Below are 26,372 nucleotides of genomic sequence, written 5' to 3'. Positions count from 1 at the left end.
CCCAAGTCAAAACGTCCACTGACTAAATCAGCAGTGGTTGTCACGCTCCTCAGAAAGGCAACTTCCATACCGCTGATAATTGGGTAACCAGTGGTTCCTTGAGCTTGTTTGAAGCTTTCTCACAAGTTTTATTTTATTCTCTTAGCATTTACACCTGCAGATATTGCTGTTTTATCTCATGAAATAAAAGCTGGTGTGCTTGTCTTAAAATACACAATGAGGCCTATTTATCAAAGGTCTGGCGGACCTGATCCGACAGTGCGGATCAGGTCCGACAGACCTCGTTGATTGCGGAGAGCAATACACTCTTCTTATTCAGCATTGCACCAGCAGCTCTTGTGAGCAGCTGGTGCAACGCCACCCCCTGCAGATTCGCGGCCAATCGGCCGCCAGCAGGGGAGGTGTCAATCAACCCGATCGTACTTGATCAGGTTTAATTGTGGCGATCTCTGTCCGCCTCCTCAGAGCAGGCAGACAAGTTATGGAGCAGCGGTCCTTAGACCGCTGCTCCATAACTTGCGTTTCTGGCGAGTCTGAAGACTCGCCAGAAACACAGGCCCTCAAGCTCCGTTCGGAGCTTGATAAATGGGCCTCAGTGCCTTTGTTGCACTGATAGAAAAAAGACATGTATGCCAAACTAGATGACAAAGCAAGGTAAAGTACACTTTAAACAACTCGATTTGATTTGTATGTGCTTCAAAAAGATGTCCCTATCAATGTGGAGTCCTTCCTGTCACATTTACTGTGTTCATTAAATAAAAATCATTGCTTATATGTTACTTGCACAAACAAGGGATTATTATACTGATTTATTTATTTTTTAAGACAGTATAGTGCTGTTTATACTTATAGGACTGTATAAGTGGTAAAGCAAGATATTGTCTCTCAACACCATGTTTGGCAAATATTCATTTATCAGGCTGTTTCATTGGCACTGTAAAAAGCACTGATCTCAGCTTTACAATTAAAATAGCACCATTATGTTCCTTTGCATAATGACAAATATTTATTATAATTGTTTGGCTATGATTGCTGTATTGTAAGCTTGTGACTGAAGGGTAATTGTTATTAATCACATAAAATGACTATCATTGAATATAATTAATTATTATACATTAATAAATAAAGATAATAACCGATAAATTATTATTTCCTTCATAAGATAGGGAGAGTCCACGGTTTCATTCCTTACTGTTGGGAAATACAAAACCTGGCCACCAGGAGGAGGCAAAGACACCCCAGCCAAAGAGGCCCATTTATCAAGCTCCGTATGGAGCTTGAGGGCCTGTGTTTCTGGCGAGTCTTCAGACTCACCAGAAACAGCAGTTATGAAGCAGCAGTCTAAAGACTGCTGCTCCATAACCCTGTCCGCCTGCTCTGAGCAGGCGGACAGAGATCGCCACAATTCAACCCGATCGAGTACGATCGGGTTGATTGACACCCCCCTGCTGGCGGCCAATTGGCCGCGAGTCTGCAGGGGGCGGCGTTGCACCAACAGCTCTTGTGAGCTGCTGGTGCAATGCTGAATAAGGAGAGCGTATTGCTAACCGCATTCGGCGAGGTATTGCGGACCTGATCCGCACTGTCGAATCAAGTCCGCAAGACTTTTGATAATTCGGCCTCAAAGGCTTAAATATCCCTCCCATTTTCTCATTACCCCAGTCATTCTTTGCCTTTCGTCACATTAGGAGGTGGCAGAGAAGTGGCAGAAGATTTAAAGAGTCCTGAAAAAGGGTATCTGCCCTTTGAGATAGGACTGGAGTTTTAAGTAGTCATGTCAACCTCTCAGTGAGAGTATTGATGAAAGTTAGAGTCTGGAGATGCACGGAAAGTTTTTCTGCGAAATCATGCAGACTACTGCTAACAGCTCCTAAGCAATCAGTGTTGACAAGTTTCACTGCCTGCTTTCTCTCACTCAAGTCCATGTCAGGGTCACTGCTATAAGACTGTCACACTTGAGAGGCTGTGTTCCGTTCCACAGCATGGATCCTGCAGGTAAGATCGTTTCAATTTTTAAACATAAATCACTATAATAGGGTCACAGTGTGGCTCCTTTATACCTTGATAGGATCCAGGGTTAATATTCTCTGAAGGGGGTTTATTGAACAGTTGGGGTTAATTAATCAGTGTATTAATTATTTACATGCTGCTTTGTGTGATTTTTTCCTGGGCTGATAGACTGTGTGTTTTTGGCTTGAACAAACAGGTTTCACTTTCGTTTTTGAAAGTGTTGCACAGCTCCTATTACTTGCTGTACTTTTAATAACAGGTCTATGTTCATTTCCTCCATTATGGCTGAGACTTGAACCTGAGGAGTGCGTTTCCTCTGTTAACTGTCTGGGTCTAGGAGGTGATGAGTGCCCTAGCCATTGGGAGTATAAAGGTGCAGTTTTTTTATAATAAAAAACGTTTTTATTTGTGTCCTTCTGTGGGTATAACCTAAGCTATGGAGGACTATGACATGTTAGAAAGTACTCCTTCTATACTAAATCATACCAGTTTATATTGTGAGGAGGCCGTGATTTTCCTGCCCACTCAATTATGTTCCACATGGTATTAACACCATTATAAAGTCTAAGAAGGGAGGATAGTTCTTCGTTCAGAGTCCCTCTGAGCCGTCTAACTCTCAGGACTCGGCGTCCCGTGAGATTACTACCCTTGTTACATTATCCACTCTACATGCAGTTCTCTGTAGCACATCTAATCCTCCATCCGGCCTTCTTCCTGCCGCACAGTTACAAACGGCAGTGTCTGCAGCCCTCAGTGCATTACCTCGCTCTAACAAACACAAGAGAAAGGTTAAACATAACTCTCTTGACCCGGAGTCATCTAAATATTTATCGGATTTAGCTATTATGTACCAGTAATCCGATGATGAGTTAACCTCTGTAGCTTCAGAGGGTGAACTTTCTGGGTCGGAGTCCTTAGCGTCTAAGCCTCCTGCTGCGGAGGAACCGTCCTTTAGATTTAAAATTGCGCACCTGCGTTTTTTATTAAAGGAGGTTCTACATTAGAGGTTCCAGAGGCCGCGCTGCCTGAAGAACCTATGATACCTAAATTAGACAGAGTTTACGAAGACAGGAAAGTTCCTTTGACTTTTCCTGTGCCGGTAAAGATGGCGAACATTATTAAGAACGAATGGAAAAAAAATGGTTCTTCCTTTCCCCCTCGTCTACTTTTAAAAAGTTGTTCCCGGTCACGGACTCTTAACTGGATTTGTGGGGCTCCATCCCTAAGGTGGATGGTGGTATCTCTATGTTTGCTAAACGTACTACCATACCTCTTGAGGATAGTTCTTCGTTCAGAGAGCCGATGGATAAGAAAAAGGAAATCTTTCTGAGAAAGATGTTTTAATGTACAGGATTTTTGTTTCAACCGGCGGCTGCAGTTATCGCGGTTTCTGGACCTACTGGTTTGACTCTTTGTCGGAACTCATTGAGGTAGAGTCTCCCCTCAAGGACAGAATTAAAGCTGTGAGAATTGCTAATTCTTTTATCTGTGATGCGAACGTGCAAATTATTCACCTAAATGCAAAGGCCTCTGGCTTTGCGGTCCTGTGCTCTGGTTGAAGTCTTGGTCTGCGCATATGACTTCTAAGTCCAGACTCCTTTCTCTTCCCTTCAAGGGAAATATTTTACTTGGTCCAGGCCTGGACTTCATTATTTTTACGCTTACCAGAGGCAAGGGTGACTTCCTACCGCAAGATAAGAAGAACAAGTCTAAGGGACGACAATCTTCTAATTTTCGTTCCTTTTGTTCTGACAAATCCCAACGACAACAATCCTCCTCCAAGCCCAAGCAACCCAAGAGTACTTGGAAGCCGGCTCCGTCCTGGAATAAATCCAAGCAGAATAAGAAGCCAGACGAACAGGACTGGACTGGGAATGAAAAGCAGCCCTGGAAAATTTGTAGACCAGCCCTAAATTTTGCCACGGCCATAAATTTTGAAAAATGCATTAAATGCAAAAGTCCCTTAAAGACACATTTTTACAAAAAGTTGTTTCATATATATATAGGCAACTATTTGATCAACACCCAAAGGAGTAGAAACATTTGTATTCAGTTTACAATGTTAAACTAAAACATAGCTACATTTTTATATCTGGGTTTGGTAATAAGGTCATATATATTTTATATTAAGGAGTTAAAAAGAAACTTGAAAAGCCAGAAAGCACATTTTGTTTTAGGAATCAGAGTTTCCAGTGTACCCCTACATGCTGGACACCCTAATAAGTACTACTGAGCTTGCAACATTTCTATTGACTTATAATGATATTGTATATTATTAACATAAAAATTAACATAAAAAGGGTAAATACACACTCACAGGGACAAACCTACATGAAATATCATGGGTTTTCAGATTCCCTTCGCCCCGCCCCTCCCCCCCAATATTCCCTCCCCCACCCCAGTGTGTGTTGCGGCGTGATGTCATGTGATTGGAGCCGGAGCAGTCCTGAGCCTCAGCGACGCTTCCGCATCCTGAGCAAGTGAGTAGCTGCTTGAGTGTCTTGACTTGAGTCTGCCTGTATGACATGTCACAGAGTGAGAGTCTACTGTTAAAAAAGCAGGGCGGCCGCTCACCTATGAATGATTGTGATTGAATGATGTAAATGATGCCTGAGCCACAGCGTCAGTCTGCTTTGTTTGCTCAACTCACGGTCAGCCGCTGCACTCAGTAATTTACAACTACAGTGACTGTGCAGTCACTCACACTGCAGCTGCCGGCCCACCCTGGGCCCTGATGGCCCGGCCCACCAGGATTTTTCCCGGTATACCGTCGGCCCAATCTGGCCCTGCTGCCGAAAACAAATCAGCATGAAGGGGCAGCCCCCAATACGGGATTGTATCTTGTAGGGGGCAGACTGCCTCTTTTTTCAGACGCTTGGTTCAAGGACATACAGGATTCGTGGGTCCTGGAGGTGGTATCTCAGGGATACAAGATAGGCTTCAAATCTCATCCGCCAAGGGGCAGATTCCCTCTATCAAATCGGTCTACCAGACCAGAAAAGAGGGATGCCTTTCTAGGGTGCTCCCTCCCGTTCAATATTTTTGGAACTACGGGCAATTTTCAAGGCCTTGAAGGCTTGGCCACTTCTGGGTTTGTCCCAGTTTATCAGATTCCAATCAGACAATATAACCTCAGTGGCTTACATCAACCATCAGGGGAGAACGAGAAGTTCCTTGGCAATGAAGGAAGTATCTCAGATTCTGGAGTGAGCAGAGGCCCACAGTTGTTCACTGTCAGCGATCCACATTCCGGGTGTGGACAACTGGGAGGCGGATTTTCTCAGCAGGCAATCCTTCCATAGAGGGGAATGGCCTCTCCATCCCGAGGTGTTTGCAGAGATATGCAGTAAGTGGGGGGCGCCGGAGATAGATCTCATGGCGTTCCGTCTCAATACCAAACTACCCAGGTACGGGTCAAGGTCGAGGAATCCCCAAGCGGATCTAATAGATGCACTAGCAGTGCCCTGGAGGTTCAAACTCATATATCTTTTTCCTCAATTATCGCTTCTTCCTCAAGTGGTGGCCTACATCGAGCAGGAGCGGGTATCAGTAATCCTGATTGCTCCATCGTTGTCGTGAAGGATGAGGTTCGTGGATCTAGTGGGGATGTCTTCATCTCCTCCGTGGAAGTTACCTTGTCACAGAGACCTACTGATACAAGGTCCATTTGTTCATTAAAATCTACATTCTTTAAGGCTGACTGTGTGGAGATTGAATGCTTAGTCTTAGCCAAGAGAGGTTTCTCTGAGAGTGTCATTGATACTCTTATTCAAACTCGTAAAACCAGTTACTCGGCATATCTACCACAAGGTGTGGAGGACCTACTTATTCTGGTGTGAAGAGCGTGGTTTTTCCTGGCACAGATTTAAGGTTGACGGGATCTTATCTTTTCTTCAGGATGGGCTGGAGAAGGGCCTTTCTGCTAGTTCCCTGAGGGGACAGATTTCAGCTTTATTGCACAAGAGACTTGCTGAGCTTCCAGACGTACAGTCCTTTGTTAAGGCTCTGATTAGAATCAGACCTGTGTTTAGATCTGGGGCTTCTCCTTGGTCTTGCAACAGGTTCCGTTTGAGCCTCTGCATTCCGTTGACATTAAATTGTTATATTGGAAGGTTCTCTTTTTATTGGCTATTGTCTCTGGGTGCAGTTTCTGAGATCTCTGCTTTGCAATGTTAGCCCCTTATCTGATTTTTCATGCAAATAAGGCAGTTTTGCGTACTAAATTAGGTTTTCTTCCTAAGGTTGTGTCAGATCGCAACATCAATCAGGAGATTGTGGTTCCTTCCTTGTGTCCTAATTCTTCTTCATTGAAGGAACACTTACTTCACAATTTGGATGTGGTTCGCGCCTTGAAGTTCTATCTTCAGGCTACAAAGGAGTTTAGAAAATCTTTCTCTTTGTTTGTTGTCTATTCGAGGAAGCGTAAGGGGCAGAAGGTTACTTCGACTTCCCTATTTTCTGGTTAAGGAGTGTCATCCGCTTAGTTTACAAGACAGCGGGTTAACGACTCATTCCACTAGAGCCGTGGCTTCCTTTTGGGCCTTTAAGAATGAGGCCTCTATGGATCAGATTTGTAAGGCGGCTACCTGGATTTCAAAATTTTACAAGTTTGATGTTTTTACTTCAGCTAAAGCAGCTTTCGGGAGAAACGTTTTGCAGGCTGCGGTGCCCTCAGAATAGGGTCCACCTCTTCCTTTTTGTTCCCTCTCTTAAGGGAAGAAATAGCTAAACTTCAAGCTAAGGTAAGTAAAATAACTGTTACCTCTACAAAGCTGCCTCAGAAAGAAGACCCTCTACCCCAGAGATCAGCAAGGAGAGACAGATGGATCACTGTAGGCTCTGGAAGAATTAGAACAGTAGACCAGAAGCATTGCCCACAACTTCTGCCATTGCAAAACCCCTATGCTGCTCTTGCCGAATACACTTGTGATGAGGAGATTGCTGTTTCTGAGCCCTCTGAAGCTGTAACAGGTAATTTAAATCTATTGGTACCTGATTCTCCAGGTAACATAACACAGGAAAGAACTGCAGATGTGTTTTTGAGGAAAAGACTGTTAGTGGGTGACTCTATTTTGAGGAATGTGTATTTAGGTGAAAGTAAAGGAGAAGCAAGGGAGGTTAGATGTCTTCCAGGAGCTACTGCTCACAGGGATAAGAATTGTATTTTGAGAATTGTTAAGGCAGCAGGAAAGGGAAGTGAGTTAGATGTGATTGTTCATTTAGGAACAAATGATCTGGCTAGTAATCATGTTGCTGCTGTTCAGAAAGAGCTTTGTGACCTAGGTAATCATTTAGAGAATGTGGCATCAACTCTATAATTTTCTGCTATTTTACCTGTGTATGGCCAGGAAGCAGGAAAGATGGAGCGGATAACAACATTTAATTCTTGGTTAGATAAGTGGTGCAGGGAACGAGGATTTGCTTTTATTGGCCATTATAGCTCTGTTTGGAACGATACTAGGTTATTTAGGAGAGATGGCTTGCATTTGGATGTTAAAGGAACAGAGTATCTGGGAGAGGAGTTCAAATGCTTTATTAGAAATCATTTAAACTAATAAAGGTGGGTAGCATTAATATATCCACCTGCCCCCCACAGCATGCCAAAACTGTTAGTCCAAGTAACAATTCTAGAAATTCTAGTAGAAAAAATCTTCGTGCCATGAGCACAAATGCTCGCAGCTTAGGAAATAAATTACCTGAACTCATTTCAATAATGACTAGGGACAACTTGGATTTAGTAGCTATAACAGAAACATGGTACAATGATTTGCATGACTGGGACATAGTCATACCTGGATACAGGTTATTTAAAAAGAACAGAGAAGGAAAGAAAGGTGGAGGAGTTGCTCTGTATGTAAATGAAAATATAAAGGTTACTGAAATTGTAGTAACAAATGATTAGGTGGAAAGTATTTGGGTGACTTTGGAAATTGGAGATAAAAATGTTTTTAGAATAGGGGTTGTATATAGGCCTCCATTGCAGGATGAAAAACTGGACAATCTGTTATTAGAAGAAATAACCAAAATGACCATGAAGGGTAAGGTTATAGTACTGGGGGACTTTAATTTGCCAGATATAGACTGGAAGATTCCTTCTGCTAGATCAGCTAGAAGCAGGTATATTCTTGAATCTCTGCTAGGGGAATCACTTGAGCAATTAGTCAAGGAACCAACTCGTAAGGAAGCTATATTAGATCTAATACTTACAAACAGTGATACAGTTTCAGATGTGTCTGTAGGTGAGAACTTAGGATCCAGTGATCATCAATCTGTTTGGTTTAGTATTCATGTGCAGGAACTGTCCACCCAGACTAAAACAAAAGTTTTAGACTTTAGGACGGCAGATTTTTCATTAATGGGGGAATACCTAAAAAACTATTTAAAAGGGAAAACTCTTATTACAGGGGTTCAAGAACAGTGGGAATTTGTGAAAGGTGCCATTTTAGATGCAACCGCACACTGTATTAGACATGTCTGTAAAAGTAAAAGAAAGCGGAAACCAATTTGGTTTTCCAAAGAAGTAGCACATGCTGTAAAGACAAAAAAGATTATAAAAATTACAGACACACACAAGCAGATGATGATACGAAAATATGGAGACTCCAACAAAAAAAGACTAAGCAGTTAATTAGGAAGGTTAAAGCTCATGCAGAAGAGAAGATAGCACAGTCAGTAAAACATGGGGACAAAACATTCTTTAGATATATCAGTGAAAGAAGAAAAAATAAGGTAGGAATAGTAAAATTGAAATCAGTTGATGGTAGAATAATAGAAGGAGATAAGCAGATTGCAGACTGTCTCAATGATTACTTCTGTTCTGTTTTCACAAAAGATTGTGAAGATACAATGTCTACATTAAGAGATGCTACGAAAACAAGCTTAACAGTAATCTTTTTACAGAGGATGAGGTTTTGTTAGCATTATCAAAAATAAATGTTAAAAAGGCAGTAATAAATAAATGTTAAAAAGGCAATATTCATCCAAGGGTTTTAAAAGAACTTCGATCAGTGCTAACTGTCCCATTATCTGATCTGTTTAATCAGTCACTATTAACAGGAGCTGTCCCAGATGATTGGAGAATAGCAAATGTAATACCTCTTCATAAAAAGGGCAGTAGAGAAGAATCTGGCAACTACAGGCCAGTTAGTTTAACTTCAGTAGTAGGGAAATTAATGACTTACATAAAGACAAACAATTTAGAGGACCAAAATCAGCATGGTTTTACTTCAGGGAGATCATGTCAGACTAATCTAATTGACTTCTTTGATTATGTAACAAAAGTATTAGACAAGGGTGGAGCAGTTGATGTAGCATATCTAGATTTCAGCAAAGCATTTGACACCGTCCCACACAATAAACTAATTCACAAACTGTATCTCCTTGGTCTAGATTCAAAAATTGTGAACTGGGTGGAATGCTGGCTTAAGGACAGAAAACAAAGTGTCTTAGTAAATGGAGTTCATTCAGCAGAGGGGGCTGTTACTAGTGGTGTTCCTCAGGGGTCAGTTCTGGGGCCTGTTTTGTTTAACATATTTATCTGCGATATCAGCAAAGGGCTACAGGGGAAAGTATGTCTTTTTGCAGATGATGCAAAAATTTGTAACAGAGTGGATGTTCCAGGGGGGGTAGACAAAATGAGAAGTGATATACAACAATTGGAGGATTGGACAAACGACTGGGATCTAAAGTTTAACACAGCAAAGTGTAAAATAATGCATTTAGGGAAGAAAAATCCAAATGTTAATTACAGACTCAATGACACTTTACTGACTGTTACAGATGAGGAACAGGACTTGGGAATTATTATTTCAGATGATTTAAAACTTAGTAAACAATGTAGTAATGCAGCGAGTAAGGCTAGCAGAATGCTTGGATGTATTGGTAGAGGTAATTCCAGCAGAAATAGTAAGGTTTTTATGCCACTTTATAGATCATTAGTTAGGCCTCATCTTGAGTATTGTGTGCAGTTCTGGAGGCCATATCTTCAGAAGGATATTAACAAACTTGAATATGTGCAAAGGAGGGCTACCAAAATGGTACATGGTCTAAAAAATAAAACTTACCAGGATAGGCTCAATGACCTAAATATGTATAGCTTAGAGGAGAGAAGGGAAAGAGGTGATATGATAGCAACTTTCAAGTACATTAAAGGGTCTAGTAAAACTGAGGCTGTGGGTATTTTACATAAAATGGAAAATTCAAGAACAAGGGGTCATGAGTTCAAGCTAAAGATTAGTAGATTCAGGAGTAATTTGAGGAAGCGCTTCTTTACAGAAAGAGTGATTGATTTATGGAATAAAGTTCCTCAAGAGGTAGTAATGACAAGCACTGTGGGGGACTTTAAAAATGCATGGGACAAGCATAAGGCTATCCTATGAACTAGATAAGTTTATACTGTTAGGTAAGGTCGGGCAGACTTGCTGGGCCTATGGCTCTTATCTGCCGTCAATATCTATGTTTCTATGTTTCTATTCATTCAGTGTCCTCTGGAGCTTGGGTATAGTTTTCCCAACAGTAAGGAATGAAGCCGTGGACTCTCCCTATCTTAGGAAGGAAAACATAATTTACTCTTACCAAATTCCTTTCCTTCTGGATAGGGAGAGTCCACGGCCCCCGCACAATTTTTCTTGTATATGGGCCGTCCCCTATTATTTATTTTATCTTCTGGCACCATTTATACCCTAAATTTTTTCCTACTTTTCCTTCTTCCCTCGGTGGAATGACTTGAGTAATGAGAAAGTGGACGGGATATTTAAGCCTTTGGCTGGGGTGTCTTTGCCTCCTCTTGGTAGCCAGGTGTTGTATTTCCCACCAGTAAGGAACGAAGACGTGGACTCTCCCTATCCGGAAGGAAAGGAATTTATCTGGTAAGCATAAATTATGTTTTTCATGTTAATAAAATAATGTAAATTTTTGAAATTTTATGGAAACTTTTTTTGTGATTTAGGTAAACAGTTAAAAATTGTATGTAAAATATCTGATGTAATCATTAAAGTGAGGAAGACAAAAAGTTTAATTTCTAAATGTATGGGACAATCTAATAAGCTTTCTGCTGAGCTTTATACTAACCTAATCGTTTACACAGATTGTGAGTTTTTAAAGGGACCCTAAACACCTTGCAGTTTCAGTATATTTCTGTTATCTTACTATAGAATAACAAAACTTAACATTTTTAAAACAAAATAACAACTTTTTCTGCAACTGTTGTCAACCTAGGCTTGCTTCTGCAAACTTCAATGCTAACCACAATTATTCTATTAGCGTTGCGGAATCTGTTGGCGCTCTACAAATAACCAATAATAATAATATGTATAAACTGCATTGTTTTGCAATTATCTACTGAAGCCAATCAAGACAGATGTGTAGCAGGGATAGCATTGAGCCTAGATTCCCAAACTACATCTAAACTACATGAAAAGAGGGAAAATAAATAGTGAGAGTACATTGGGAATTAACTATGCATAACTAAACCATTAAAGAGGTAAAGTTTTGGTCGATTAGAAGACATTGATGCATTATTCCATATTATAATAAGCTAATCGCTAAGTTTATTTTCTAATTTTTTTTTTTTTATTTTCAGAGTTTTTATATAAATATCTATTTTCCTACCGTTTTGCTGTAAACTCCTCCCAACCTCTATTTCCTGATTCTATGTGCTGTGACATATAGAGCGGTCCCACCCGCTCTATACGTATCTCAAAAGCTTGTTCAGGACGATCCTTTGCAATGCGTATGCGTGAATCGGCGATTTCACTCACTACTGCGTATGCTGTACTCGGCGAACACAGACATCATAACGAAATGGGAGCGCACTGCATTCCAATATGAAGAAAAAAAATTGCACATGCGCAGAATAACAAGGAGGCGGATGACATAGAGTAACAGCCACCTAACGGACAGATTTTCAATTGGGTCTGCTTAAAATCCTGAAAATCTGGCCTGTTAGAGGTAGTTGAGGACTGGAGTTGAGAAACACTGGTTACTACTGTGACTTTGCATAATCTCTTATTGTGATTTATATTTTAGGCTTTTTGTAGTATGACATTTGTTGTTTTTGTTTTTACTTTCTACAGGTGGTACTTTATGTTGGACTTTAGTTGGGGTTGGTACCGCTTTAGGTATTTTCCTCATTACGAGTCTGGCAGTGTATTACTACATAAAGATACGGTATAAAAAGAGGAGTTACGACTTACTGAAGCCAAATAAAAAGAGCAATGAGGAAATTCCAATGAACCCTTTATGAAATCAAGAATGCTGAGAAGAAGCTGGGAATAAGCCAATTCAAGGACTTCTATTTTTTTGTGACATTTAGTTTCAGTTTGATCTCGCCATGGAAAATGACAATGTTGTTACTTCAGACAAGGGCCTTCTTTTTGTGGACGTTACAAGCTCCGTCTTCATTGTATTTATCTTCCTGTATTTATGCCCCTCTAAATGATATCACAATTTATACACACAATTGACTGATTCTTTTTGCTACACAGGTGTTGTTGTTTAATCAGCTTGATTTGGTCATTTTTGTATGTTTTTATGTATCTCCTTTAAAGGAACACAGACAAATGGATATAGTGAAATAATTCAATGGACCTGTAAGCTAACATTTTTCTTTCATAATTCAGTTAGAACCTACAGTTTTAACCAACTTTACAATTTAATAATTTTATCAAATTTTATCCATTCTGTTTTTTCCCTTTATTGGAGGAGCAGCAATGCACTACTGGGAGTTAGCTTAACAAATTAGATGAGTCAATGACAAGAGACATATATTTGCAGCTACCAAACAGCAGTTTGCTCCAGCAATTGCAGTGCTGCTCTTGAGTCGTCGTAGGTTTGCTTTTCAACCAAGGACCCCAGGAGTACAAAGCAAATTATATTAAAGGGGTAAACTAGAAAGTTATTTAAAATTGCATATTTTGGCTTTGCGGTCCCTGCGACTAATAAGCTATTTTAATATTTTATTCTAATAATGTGTCCAAATAGTGATAATTATGAATTGTTATTTGCTTTTTATTTTTCAATAATCTTAGCAGTTAAATGATTCATGCGTCTTACAAGATCAGAAGCACACATTTTACAAATTGGTTATGCCAGCATTTAACCATAGATTGCAAAAACATGATGTAATAAATAAAAATATTACAAACACTATCCTATCGCTGGCAGCTGCATTGGAGTACAATGATTTAATTAAAGGAATAGTCTAGTCAAAATTAAACTTTCATGATTCAGATAGAGCATGCAGTTTTAAGTAACTATCAAATTTACTCCTATTGTCAATTTTTCTTTGTTATCTTGCTATCTTTATTTGAAAACCAAGAATGTAAGCATAGGAGACGACCGATTTTTGGTTCAGGGTAGTGCATTCTGATTTGTGTATAAATGTAGCCGCCAATCAACCAGGTGCTGAACCAAAAATGGTCCGCCTCTTATGCTTACATTCAAAAAAAGATTACTAAAAGAACAAAGAAAAATTAATAATAGGATTTAATTAAAAAAGATGCTTAAAAATGCATGCTCTATCTGAATCATGAAAGTTTAATTTTGACTAGACTATTCCTTTAAAGGGACAGTCTACACAAGAATTGTTATTGTTTCAAAAAGATAGATAATCCCTTTATTACCCATTCCCTAGTTTTGCATAACCAACACAGTTATAGTAATACACTTTTTACCTCTTTGATTACCTTGTATGTAAGCCTCTGCAAACCGCCCCCTTATTTCATTTCTTTTGACAGACATCCATTTTAGCCAGTCAGAGCTAGCTCACCTGAACTCCATGTGCCTGAGCACAGTGTTATCTATATGACACATATGAACTAACACCCTCTAGTGGTGAAAAACTGTCAAAATGCCTTGAGAGAAGAGGCGGCCTTCAAGGTCTTAGAAATTAGCATATGAACCTCCTAGGTTTAGCTTTCAACTAAGAATACCAAGGGAACAAAGCAAAATTGTTGATAAAAGTAAATTGGAAAATTGTTTAAAATTGCATTCTCTATCTGAATCATGAAAGTTTATACAAAATCACAATACAAACTGAGCATTGTGTATTCTTATTCTTCACTTCCCATAAAGTTTTCTTTTACTACTAGTTTCTATTTTAAAAAGTCCACCTTCCTTTGTATAAAGAGTGTGATATGATCTAGGAACAGTTTATTTGATGAATGATAGTTTTTTTATGAATTAGAATATATTCATTGTAAAACATGTTGTTGTTTTTTTAAATATAAAATATTTTACTATACAATAAAGCATTTGTGTGCTTAATTTAATATGTAAATATAGAATAATTGGCTGTGGCTAGGTGGCAACTTTTATTTCTCAGAAAATCATACATGCATATAAACTTCCAGATAGAACAAAACATATAGGGCGCACTATTTAGCACTTTTGCTTTTACACAAACACCGCTTGAAGTAAACCTTTAACGTGGGAGGGTTAAATGCGCCTATTACAAGTTGAAAGTAAATTGTTTGCACTTGAGCGATATCCAACACGCACTTACTTCAGAGTTCGGATACCACGCCCGAGATAACTTTTTCTCTCTATAGGGGCTTATTTATCAATGCGTCAACCGAAAATACGCTTGAATTCTGCATCGTAATTGTCGTGAGATTGATCCGCCGTAGTTATCAAAGCCTCAAGATCGGAATAAGTTAAAATTTGTGACGTAAAATACGATCTGGCGGTCTCAATCCGATGCAGATCGATGAATGTTGAAAACCCGTGGAATTTGAGCGGAATCCTGTTCATTCGCCCTCCTATTCGACAGTATTTGAAGCTCTTACGAAGTTATCAAAAATTCTACAATTACGCTTGTGTCTTTTCCGACGCAGCATACCTAGTTTTATATCCGCCACCCTTGAGGTCGCAGATGCCATAGAACTCAATGGGAGTTGGAAAACACTGAAATCTTATGTTCGATGCTCCAAGAGAATGAAGCATATCACCTAATAAAAGTCAATTACAAACTTTATTAAATATGTATACCCTTCAAAAATCTAACAATATTATTGCTACACATTTGGTGCACTATATAGAGATACATTTTAAAAATTAAAAATATTGATATTTAGATTTTTAAAATCTATTTGCACCATTTTTAATGTTGTATAGACACTTAGTCAAATGTTTCCAACACAAAGTTATTAAATAGCATTCCTTTTCTGTCATGTTTTGCAATGGTCATACTCTACATTATTCTTTAATTCACTCTTCAAATATTTTTTTAACAAAGGATAGCAAGAGAATGAAAACAGTGGCATTAAAAATACATTGACGGGGGGCGTGTCTTGATCGTGGCCATGATCAGCAGCAAATTTGTGGAGCTCCTTAAGTAATCTTAACAATCTGCAGTATATCTTCCCTTAACCTTATCATCCTGCCTTGTAACTTGCTAATCCAACAAAGGAGAAGATATGAAGCTGTAGGATGTCTCCATTTTTATGAATCTACAAGATGGGCCCAAACTGTTAGGGCCTTGAACATAGGCCGCGACTTCACCACATGTGCATATTAGCCCCCTCGGATACCAATAAGTTCCGAGTAGAGCAGCATTTACCTGCTATAACCTTCTGCATTCCTGGGAGCATCATTTAAATATAGCAACATGGAGGATTTTCATGCTATTCTAAGGGCTAAACTGGAGGCCTTGGGGCAACTTATAGACTGCAGGTTTACTGATCTAAGTGGCGTATGCAGATTTGCCATGAGGTCGTTAGACACCACGGAGGATGTTTCAGAGGCTAGAGACACGGGGTGGCCCATTGGGACCGCAGACATACGACCAGAGATGACTCAGCAGACGCTACTACACAGCTGTCACCGGAAGCCTAATCCCATAACTCCACAAAGTGAGGAACAGCCTAAACGAAACCTACTTGTGAGGCATGGCACAGAGTGTGTTGCGCTACCCTCGGCTCCCCTGGAGGGGGATGCGGCCGGTCCCCGCATGGGAAGAGGGGGTTTTACTGCAAAGAGAGAAACTAGTGCCTCTGATTTCACCGGGCACTCTGTGAAAGTCGGGATTGTGGCCCCCAGCATACGACGAAGCAGATGCAGCAAGGGATTGCTGACGACAGATTGGATGTGGATGCCTTATGTCTGGGTTTATACATCGGGCTGGTTTGTTTTCCAGAAAGCTTGTAACTTGCCTCGTAGATGCTGCATAAAGGTTGGAGTGGGGTGATGCTGGACGCTATGAAGTAGAAGCCCTAGTTGCTAGAATCAGGTTTCTATATAACTGTGGTTGCTGGACTCACTAATGAGATATATACAGTTCGATATGTGGGTCCTTAACATTCTCATATTTCCTGGACTTTTTCTTATTTTATGTACACCTCCATGTTGTTTACAATTGATATTTAGCAAATACTATGCAGCAGTATACTTGAGTCTAGGATTGACTTTGATGCAGTTTACGGATCTTTTTAGCTGATGGAATATATATTCATCTCTGCAACTGTGGTCACTGTGTCAAACTGCATGGGTTAGTTTCTATGTACAAATATCCTGCTTAGCAAAGATCCTAGAGATATAAAGCATATAAAGCAAATAGTTGAGATCAACTAGATAACAACAGAAGCCTTACCTAGCATATTATGTACCAATTGCTAAACATACTTTAAGTTATACTGGAGGCATGTTTTATAGTAAGCATCAGAATATTTAGAGAGACACATAGGGGTACAATAATGTAGAACTAATCAGCATAAGGTTCCTATTTTTGGATGCAGTTGTTTTTTTCTTGTGTTGCCCCAAACAACGTTCAGGCTCCCATCTGGGATACTCCTTTAGGTTCACATACTACCCTAATTTTGACTACAGCTTATGGTACTCCTATCATGAAGGCCAGGTATATATACAAATAGCCTCCCTATAGTTAAAATGTGTACAGTCTTTTTCAGGTTTATTTGGTTTCTATTTTATTTTATTTTTTCAATAATAAGTGTCCACTGATACCAACTACATTTATCAGTGCTTAGCTGTAAATATTTTGCCTAACTAAGGTCTAAGAGATATAAAGTTAGAAACAGAGGTATACTAAGCCCCAGCAGGAGCCCTTTATATTTTTATTTTACTTTTATTTTATCCTTTTTACTGCTAAATAAAGTATCCTCCTGAAGCTATGTAGGTGTATAAGCGCACAGCAAACTAGTGTTTCAGGATATGGTTGCTAAATGTCCCTGTTGTAATAATCCCAAGATGTTCCTGTGTATGTATGACAGGTTTTTTGAACTACCATTTTATTGTCATAATTCACTGGGTATTACTCCCCTCTATTACAAATCTACCCTTTTTCTCAATTTTCATAAGTGGAAGTCAGATATCACCCTATAAGGCGTCCTTCTTTACAAGGGAGAAAAGATTTTTCTAAAGTTTATTTTAATGTTTAAAAAAAAAAAACGAGGTATCATAGCTTGTCATGTATTTTACTTTATGCTTTGATAATAGAGTTAATATAGCCTACATTGTTAGCTAACTATTTTATGTAATGTTTACAGAGTTATTAAGCTGATGAGTACTTGTGAAATCTGGGAATTTGCGGTGACCCATTGCGTATGTTTTATGTGCTCACTGAAAAATATGTATTAGTTAATGGCAAATCATTTACATGATGTTATGTAACAACTTCTGTATTATGCAATACCTCAATAAAAAACTTTGATTTAAAAAAAAAATAAAAAAAATACATTGACATGATTTTAGAAGGGCATTTGAATTCACACAAAGGATAGCAAGAGAATGAAAACAGTGCCCCCCCAAAAAGATTTTAAAATAATAATCAAATTCACACAAAGGATAGCAAGAGAATGAAAACAGTGCCATTAAAATACATTGACATGATTTTAAAATGGCATTCGATTTTGTGCAGGTTCAACAGCTGTAATAAATGCAGATGTAATAAATGCAGGTATATTCTTTGTGCAATTCAATCAATTACTTATGCATAACACATGAGTATTTATTTAGGGATGAAATCTGAACTCTGATTTTCTGTGTTTGCATGGTGGCGGCATGGAGACTTAAAAGGTCAGTCATTATATTTGTTAACAAAAAACATATTAGCACTGTTTTCATTCTGTTGCTATGCTTTTTTGGAAGTAGAATGCCATTTTAAAGTCATTTCTATGTATTTTGCATGCCACTGTTTTCCTTTGTGCTTGCAAAATACATTGAAATGAATTTAAAATGGCATTATCAATCCCACAAAGGATAGCAAGACATTTTTAACGGTTGCACAAATAATTTCATATCGCAATGTCCGACATTGCATTCTCTTTCAAATTATGTTTGCCAATGTTAATGCACCACATTGTTCTTTAATATGGTATCTCAAAAACACAGTAATCACTGACCTTTTAAGCCTCCACAATGCTGCCATCCAAAGACAGAAAATCTGAATTATGATTCCAACCATAGCTAAATACTCATGTGTTTTGCATAAGTTATTTAGTTGTTTGCACAAACAATACACCTGGATTTTATTACAGCTGCTGAACTCACCTGAATGATCTAATTCTAAACATATTCATTTTGACACAACATTGTGCTCGTCAAATGACGCAATAATACTGAAATTCGGTCAATCGTAAATAAATTATTCAATCAATTTGCTCATAAAATGATGCAAAAATAGTGAAATTCTGCAAGTCATTTGTTTGGTAATGTTTGGCGCATCTCTTATTCAATTGCTGAAATCATTCACAGCTGTAGAACTTGGCATTATAAAAGGGGCTTTCAATCACTTCATTTCATTAATATTTTGAGCATGGAAATTCTAAATGCTTTACAGTTTGTCCTGTTCTTAAGGAGACGCAGGGAAAGATGGGTGTTGATGGCTGCGGTTGCACAACAACAAAAACACCAGCAGGTGCAGAGGGTGTTCCTTTCTAGGGTTGGTCTCCATGCCCTCAGTGACCGAGAGGTGATCCATAGATTTTGACTAAATAGGGCCTCTATTGAGAGGCTCTATGTCGAAATCAAGGACTCTCTCAAACCACTCACTGCAAGGACTAGGGCAATCCCTGGGATGGTGAAATTACTATCGGTCCTCTATTTCTTGGCAACTGGATCATTCCAGGCTGTGGCAGGTCTAGACATAGGTATGAGCCAGGCAACCTTCTCACGTAAACTGAAGGTTGTCCTGAATGCCTTACACCAATGCCTAGGCCATCATGTCCACTTCCCCAATACACCTGAGGAGTGGCATGCTGACAAGCTCCAGTTCTATATATTCTATATGTTCTAGTATTGGGGACATAGATTGGACGCATTTATTGGTGCAGCCTCCCAGGGGTACAGAGGTACCATACCGGGACAAGAAGCACAACTACTCACTGAATATCCAGGTCATCTGTGATGCCAGGTTGAAGATCATGAGCGTACGCTCTGGACTCCCTGGCTGCAACCGCGATTCCTTCGTCCTCCAGAATTCGGCCATCTTCCATCGCTTCCAGGAGGTACAAATGCCAGAGGGAATCCTGATAGGTAAATATCTCTTATATACTCTAACATATATATATGATATATTTTATTCATTCTGATTTCAATGATCTCTTTTGTTTACGCAGGTGATTCTGGATATTCTTGTCTTCCATGGCTGTTCACACCCGTCCACAACCCCAATGAAGTGTAAGAGGTGCGCTACAATGAGGCACACATCACCAGCAGATCGGTAATTGAGCGCACCTTTGGCATATTGAAGAGCTGTTTCCATTGCTTGGACATCTCTGGTGGGGTTCTTCAGTATGCCCCCTCCAAAGTCTCCTTAATTTTTTTGATTTGCAGTATGTTGCACAACATTGCCCTAACAATCCCTGATATAGATCTGGAGAGCTTGGATAACCATGAGTATCTGGAACATCTAGCTCCATTAACATCTATCTCAAGCAGATTATATTCAGGTGGTTTTGGGCAATAATGTTGACAGTGCAACATACAGTATTTTTGCAATCAGCAAAATTTTCAGTAAAAAAATGTATTTAACAATGGTGGGGCTCTTCTCGGGTTGGGAAAGGGATCTTGGAAGGGGAGGGAGGTAGGATTTTGAGGGGGGGGGGGCAGCTATACTATAGAAAATATGATTTATAAAAAAAATAAAATACACTTTTTTTAGGGGCAAACTGGGTACTGGCAGAAAGCTGCCAGTACTCAAGATGGTGGCAAATAGGTAGAGGGGGAGGGTTAGAGAGTTGTATGGGGGGGATCAGGGAGGTTGGGGGCTAAGAGGGGATCAAACACTGCAGAATCAATTTTAAAAAAAAAAAGCTTTTTATTTTAGTGCTGCCAGACTTTCTGCCAGTACTTAAAATGGCGGAGACAATTGTAAGGTGGTGGAGGAAAAAGAGCTATTTGAGGGGGGTCAGGGAGAGTTCAGGTGGTGGGATGTGTCAGGTAGGAGGCTGATCTCTGCATTAAAGCTAAAATTAACCCTACAAGCTACCTAATTAACACTGTCACTGCTGGGCACAATACAAGTGTGGTGCACAGCAGCATTTAGCGGCCTTCTAATTACCAAAAAGCAAAGCCAAATCCATATATGTCTTCTATTTCTGAACAAAGGGGATCCCAGAGAAGCTTTTACAACCATTTGTGTTATATTTGCACAAGCTGTTTGTAAATAATTTCAGTGAGAAACCTAAAATTGTGAAAAATGTTACGTTTTTTTATTTGATCGCATTTGGCGGTGAAATGGTGGCATGACATATACCAAAATGGGCCTAGATCAATACTTTGGGTTGTCTACTACACTACACTAAAATTAACCCTACTAGCTGCCAACAAGCTTCCTAATTAACCCCTTCACAGCTGGGCATAATACACATGTGGTGCGCAGCAGCATTTTGCGGCCTTCTAATTACCAAAGAGCAACGCCAAAGCCATATATGTCTGCTATTTCTGAACAAAGGGGATCCCAGAGAAGCATAAACAACCATTTGTGCCATAATTGCACAAGCTGTTTGTAAATAATTTCAGAGAGAAACCTAAAGTTTGTAAAAAAAATTGTGAAAAAGTGAACAATTTTTTTTATTTGATCTTATTTGGCTGTGAAATGGTGACCTGAAATATACAAAAATAGGTCTATAACAAATCACAATTTTTTAATAAAACTTTTCACCCATAACAAACATTGAATTCATTAGATTGCTATCATTTGTTGAAGTAGCAGCAATGCACTACAGGTTTAGAAATGAATACATGCGTATCTCTCTCTCTCTCTCTCTTGCAATCTCTCTCTCTCTTTCTCTCTTGCAATCTCTCTTTCTCTCTTGCAATCTCTCTCTCTCTTGCAATTTATCTCTCTTTTGCACTCTCTCTCTTTTGAAATCTCTCTTTTTTATAAATTTCTACAAATAGAAGGTTTATTTACCTGTGTACCCTTCACTTCTTCACAGTTTGTTGGATTGAGAGCTTACATTGTGTGGCAGTTTTAGGGGGACACAGGTTTTGGAAGGAACCTTGACGAGGTACCCGTGCTTGTCCCATTTTTCTAAATGTGTAAATAATAACTAACCCTTCAATTATTGATTTTCATCTTAGCTGAGAGATTGTGAGTGAGTTATGTACTTTCTCTGTGTGTTTCATTAAAAATGTCTTGATAAATTTGCAATATTGTACTTGTGCACAGGCCTGTCCGTGCTTAAAGGGACATTCAACCACCGATTTTGTTTAAAAAAAAGATGGGTAATTCTTTTTATTACACATTCCTCAGTTTAGCATTACCAACAATGTTATATGTATATACTTTTACCTCTGTGATTAACTTTTATATAAGCATATTCTGACAGCCACCTGATAAAATGACATTTAATTTATTAACTATTGACTTTCAATTTAGCAATTTAAAATTAATAAAAAAATGATTTTATAACATTTTAACAAATATACATTAATATAATTATTTTTTTTCTTACTATTGCATGCTCGATCTGAGTCTTAAATGTATTTGTTGGTGTTCAGTGTCCCTTTATTTAAAAAGGTCATATATTAATGAAATATGGGAATTAATACATTTACACAATTTTAATAAATTACAAATTACTTGACTATCACATGGTAATTATGACTCAAGAAATGCAAATTATTGATTTGTTTAACCTTTAACAGAAGTGAGTTGTTTATGCCAAAGTCAAGACTATATAATATTTTGTAAAAAATTTAATTACAAAACATATATGGCGTAGATTGAACCTTTAATAAGCAGAGAAAAGTATATCTTACACATGCATTGAATTTGATCATCAATCATTTGTAACATTTGTATTATGTGAATAAAGTAATAAACAATTTTCAAGATATTTGTATTCATATTTTATTGTTACTCAAATAATAATAATAAAAAAAATAATGACATACATAATAAAAAAAAAGAGAATCACAAATAATATAACAGAACAAAATAAAAACCCTACTCTTTGGATCTTTTTGGTGATGGAGATGGGGGGGGGGGATCTCTCCCTTGTTCCCCTTCTCCCAAACATTAAAAACAGTTGTCGATTAAAAATCCAGTTGTCTTCGTCTGCCCTCTCCCGACGATGTAGTTCTCTCTGCTCTACCCTAGAGTGTATCCTATCACTATCCCTTTGTCTTTCAAATAAAAATCTATCCCTCTCTAATTCTAATCTTTCACTATCTCTCATCCTTTCATATTCAAATCTTTCCCTCTCTAAATCTATTCTACCTGTTTCTATTCTCAATCTTTCCCTCGCTAAAGCTAATCTTTCCCTATCTACTATAATGCCCCTCTCTAATATCTGCCCCTGTTGCTCAACAGATATTCTTAATGCCCCATGCAACTCATGGTGATTATCCCTGTACTACCTGGCCAGATTTAAAATTTGACAAACTGCCTCATCATCATTGATGGGAGGCAGTTTGTGGCCAGGATCAGCACAGCCATGAGCTGCTGGGGTATGAGCAACAGGTGCAGGAGGGGCACTAGGGTCCAGAGCAGCTGGGGCAGGAGGGGCAGCACAGATGAGAGCCTCCGTATCCAATGTCCCCTGGGAGATTCCCTGCTCCTGGGATTCTGGATATTAGGTCTCTCCCAGGGACTCCTCTTCTCCACAATAGCTCTCATCTGGTGAACACAATCGGCGATCTCTGTCGAAACATTATGGGCATGTTCAATATCTAAAGAAATGGGATTGGAAAAAAAATTATAATCCCACATAATGTACAGTGAAAGATTAAAGGCATATGAAAGTAAAAATATAGCTTCCATGATTCATATGGAGATTATCACTTTAAGACACTGTATTTTAACATGAACGATTCTGATAGTTAATATTATCTTAAAGGGATACTCCATCAAAAGTTTGTAATACAAATGAATGCATCTCACCTTTTTTTAAAAGAATTTTAATTGTTGCTATATAAATGTTTGAACAAAAGTGCTTATTATAAAAGCTATATCATTTTCAAAAGTGTATTTAAAGGGACACTATACCCAAACATTTTCTTTCTTGATTAAGGTAGAGAATGTAATTTTAAACAACATTCCAATTTACTTCTATTACCTAATTTGCTTCATTCTTTAGATATACTTTAATGAAGAAATAGCGATGCACACCGTGAACCAATCAGAGGAGGCATCTATGTGCAGTTACCAATCAGCAGCTACTAAGCATATCTAGATATGATTTTCAGCAATGAATATCAAGAGAATGAAGCAAAATAGAGAATAGAAGTAAATTAGAAAGTTGTTTATAATTGTATGCTCTGTCTAAATCATGAAAGAAAAAAAATTGGGTTTCATGTCCCTTTAAGTATTCACCGTGCACCAGCATTTTCAACACAGCACTTGTTTTTTTTTATTTCCATTTTGAAACTCTTTTTAGACTGTTTCTTAATTACTGACATGATACAAGCCCCACTGGTGCTGTGAGAAGCTTGAGTATTGACAATGATGTTGCGCAGAGAATATCTTATTCTGAGCCACATGGATGTGCATGTAAAAACATTAATAATTTTTAAAATTAATATTTAGATTTTAGGATAGATAGATAGATCTATCTATATATGTAATAATGCCGATGTTTGTATAGGTTAAAGGAATATTCTTTTCAAAATAGAAGGGTAATGATTGTGATAGAGCATGAAATTTGAATGAACTTTCTAAAGAAATCAATTAACATTTTTCTCTGTTTTCTGTTTATATTGTTTGAAATCTAGACTTAGATGTTCTGTGTTTTGTTAAGCACATAGGTAGAACTTGATGATTGCTGTTGAAATGTAGGCAAGCAATCATCAGTCAATACACAGGTGATGATCCAAACCTGTGATTCATTCTAAGTTTAAAGGGACATGAAACCAAAAAATGTTCTTTCATGATTAAGCTAGACAATACAAATTTTAAAAAATGTACTTCTATTATCTAATTTGTTTCATTCTCTTGGAATGCTTTGTTGAATGAGCAGCAATGCACTACTGGTTGCTGACTGAACACATTGGTGAGCCAATGACAATCAGTATATATATGCAGCAACTAATCAGCAGCTATAACCTAGGTTCTTTGCTGCTCCTGAGCTTGCCAAGATAAACCTTTCAGCAAAGGATAACATGAGAATGAAGCACATTAAATAATATAAGTAAATTAGAAAATTGATTGATATAGTATTCTCTATCTGAATCCACAAAGTAAAGGTTTGTGTTTCATGTCCCTTTAAATTATTTTCAAATAAAGATAATAATATAAAGAAGAATATTTAACAATAGGACCATTTTTTGATGTATATATAAAATGTATGGTCTATGTATATGAGGAATTTCATCTTTTGAATATACTATTCTTAGAAATACTCTAAAATGACAGATTATATCAACAATCAATGTAATTTAACATTCGTGTTTAATACAAATTTAAAATTATGGTATTGACTGTCCCGCTAATGTGAGCACACATAACATTAATGTTTGATCTTGTTTTTGTTACCTGAGGAGGAGATCGAAGATGTTGGAGGGTGTCCCAAATGTGTATATACAGAGTTAAAAATCAATTTACAATCATACGAGTAAGAGCATTTGAATTAAACAAAATCTAACATTAAAAAACATACCTGTAGAACGGCCAAAGCTTGCTCCATCAGGGGTACTGCACATAATGTCAGGCTGTGTGGCGGCCGAGGAGAAGCTGTGGCTGGATTCATTATGGATACTGACAGGCAATGGGAGTGTGTCATCCCCATCAGTGGCAGCATCAGCAGCAGCTGTACCTGCAGCAGCACTGGTAGATGCTTGAAAAAAAATAAAATAAACATGAGTACTAATATTATTGTAAATCCTAATGTCAATCCAAAAAAAGGCCTATATTTTCATTAAAACACATTTGTGACATGAAAAACGCATGTAATAGAAGTTGAATTACCTGCCACCTCGTCAGTATAATGCCCAACCAAATCCAGACCGAGCATCATATTTGCCCCTAGCTTCTCCAGCATCTGAGTCTCGTATGAAGACAACTCAGCTGTATAATGCACTCCACCGCCTGTACTACGTGCAGACTGTTTCTCCCTGGTCAGCTTGGCCTTCAAGATTCTCTTAATATCAGAGAATCTTTTTCTTACAGTGCTCCACCGATTTTGCATGAGTGCATTCGGTGGAGACACTGTCAGCTATAGCTCTCCAGATCTGTTGTTTTTTGGAGAGAGAGGTCTGTTGGGCTTTGGAACCTACATTATAAAATCATAGTGCTCTAAAACAAGGGTAACTAAAATCCTATTCTGCTCAAAAGAAAATTGAATATTGCGCCCGGACTTTGTCTTTCCAGGCGCCATATAAAAATAACAAAAATAAAGTACACAAAAGTCGCAATAAAAAAACAGCACAAAATCACAATTAGACCTACAGCTATCATCAAAGCTTTGTACATGAAAATGCATGTAATAGAAGTTTAATTACCTGTCATCCCCAACCAGACACGCACAGATTATACCTGCCTATACACATATAATGACGCACCTCCAACATACACCCTTCTCATACACTCACTAATTACAGTTCGGCCATTGCCCACCAGCTTTTATCCTCCCACATCCCAGAAAATCATCCAGCAGATGTTGGAAGGTGCTGTATAACATACATTTAAATATATGTGCACCTCTCTATACTATTTTTTGCCCTTCCTTTCTCCCTGGAAACATTTCTGCAGACATCTTTGCTGGCAATAACTATGGTTACAAATACAGCTGTTTGCCCAATGTTCTAAGTAATTTTTTTACTCTTGGTTGTGTATATTAGTAGGGAGATTAGATTTTTGAGGTTGTCTTGAAGAAGAGCAGATATAAGATCGTACAGAAAGTAATAAAAATGGTAGAGGTGTAGAAACTCAGTGATCTGAAACATTGATTGGGGTCAGCAACCTT

At 38.3% G+C, this 26,372-nt stretch overlaps 1 protein-coding gene across 3 annotated transcripts in view; it reads left to right on the top strand.

The window, feature by feature from the left end:
• LOC128663612 (intercellular adhesion molecule 5) overlaps window positions 1-26,372 on the top strand; it is a 264,464-nt gene that overhangs the window by 216,613 nt on the left and 21,479 nt on the right. Inside the window, exon 8 of one of the 3 annotated variants that reach the window (XM_053718018.1) lies at window positions 12,084-14,258. The exons of the other annotated variants lie outside the window; for them this stretch is intronic. Coding sequence (XP_053573993.1) covers window positions 12,084-12,253 — 170 coding nt within the window. The 3' untranslated portion in view covers window positions 12,254-14,258. Of the gene's footprint in view, window positions 1-12,083; window positions 14,259-26,372 lie in introns of those variants that run through there. 3 annotated transcript variants of the gene reach the window in all.

Source organism: Bombina bombina, chromosome 6 (assembly GCF_027579735.1).
Source record: "Bombina bombina isolate aBomBom1 chromosome 6, aBomBom1.pri, whole genome shotgun sequence".
Classification (NCBI taxonomy): Eukaryota; Metazoa; Chordata; class Amphibia; order Anura; family Bombinatoridae; genus Bombina; species Bombina bombina.
The sequence above is the reverse complement of the archived record's forward strand: the minus strand, read 5'-3'. Positions and strand labels throughout refer to the sequence as shown.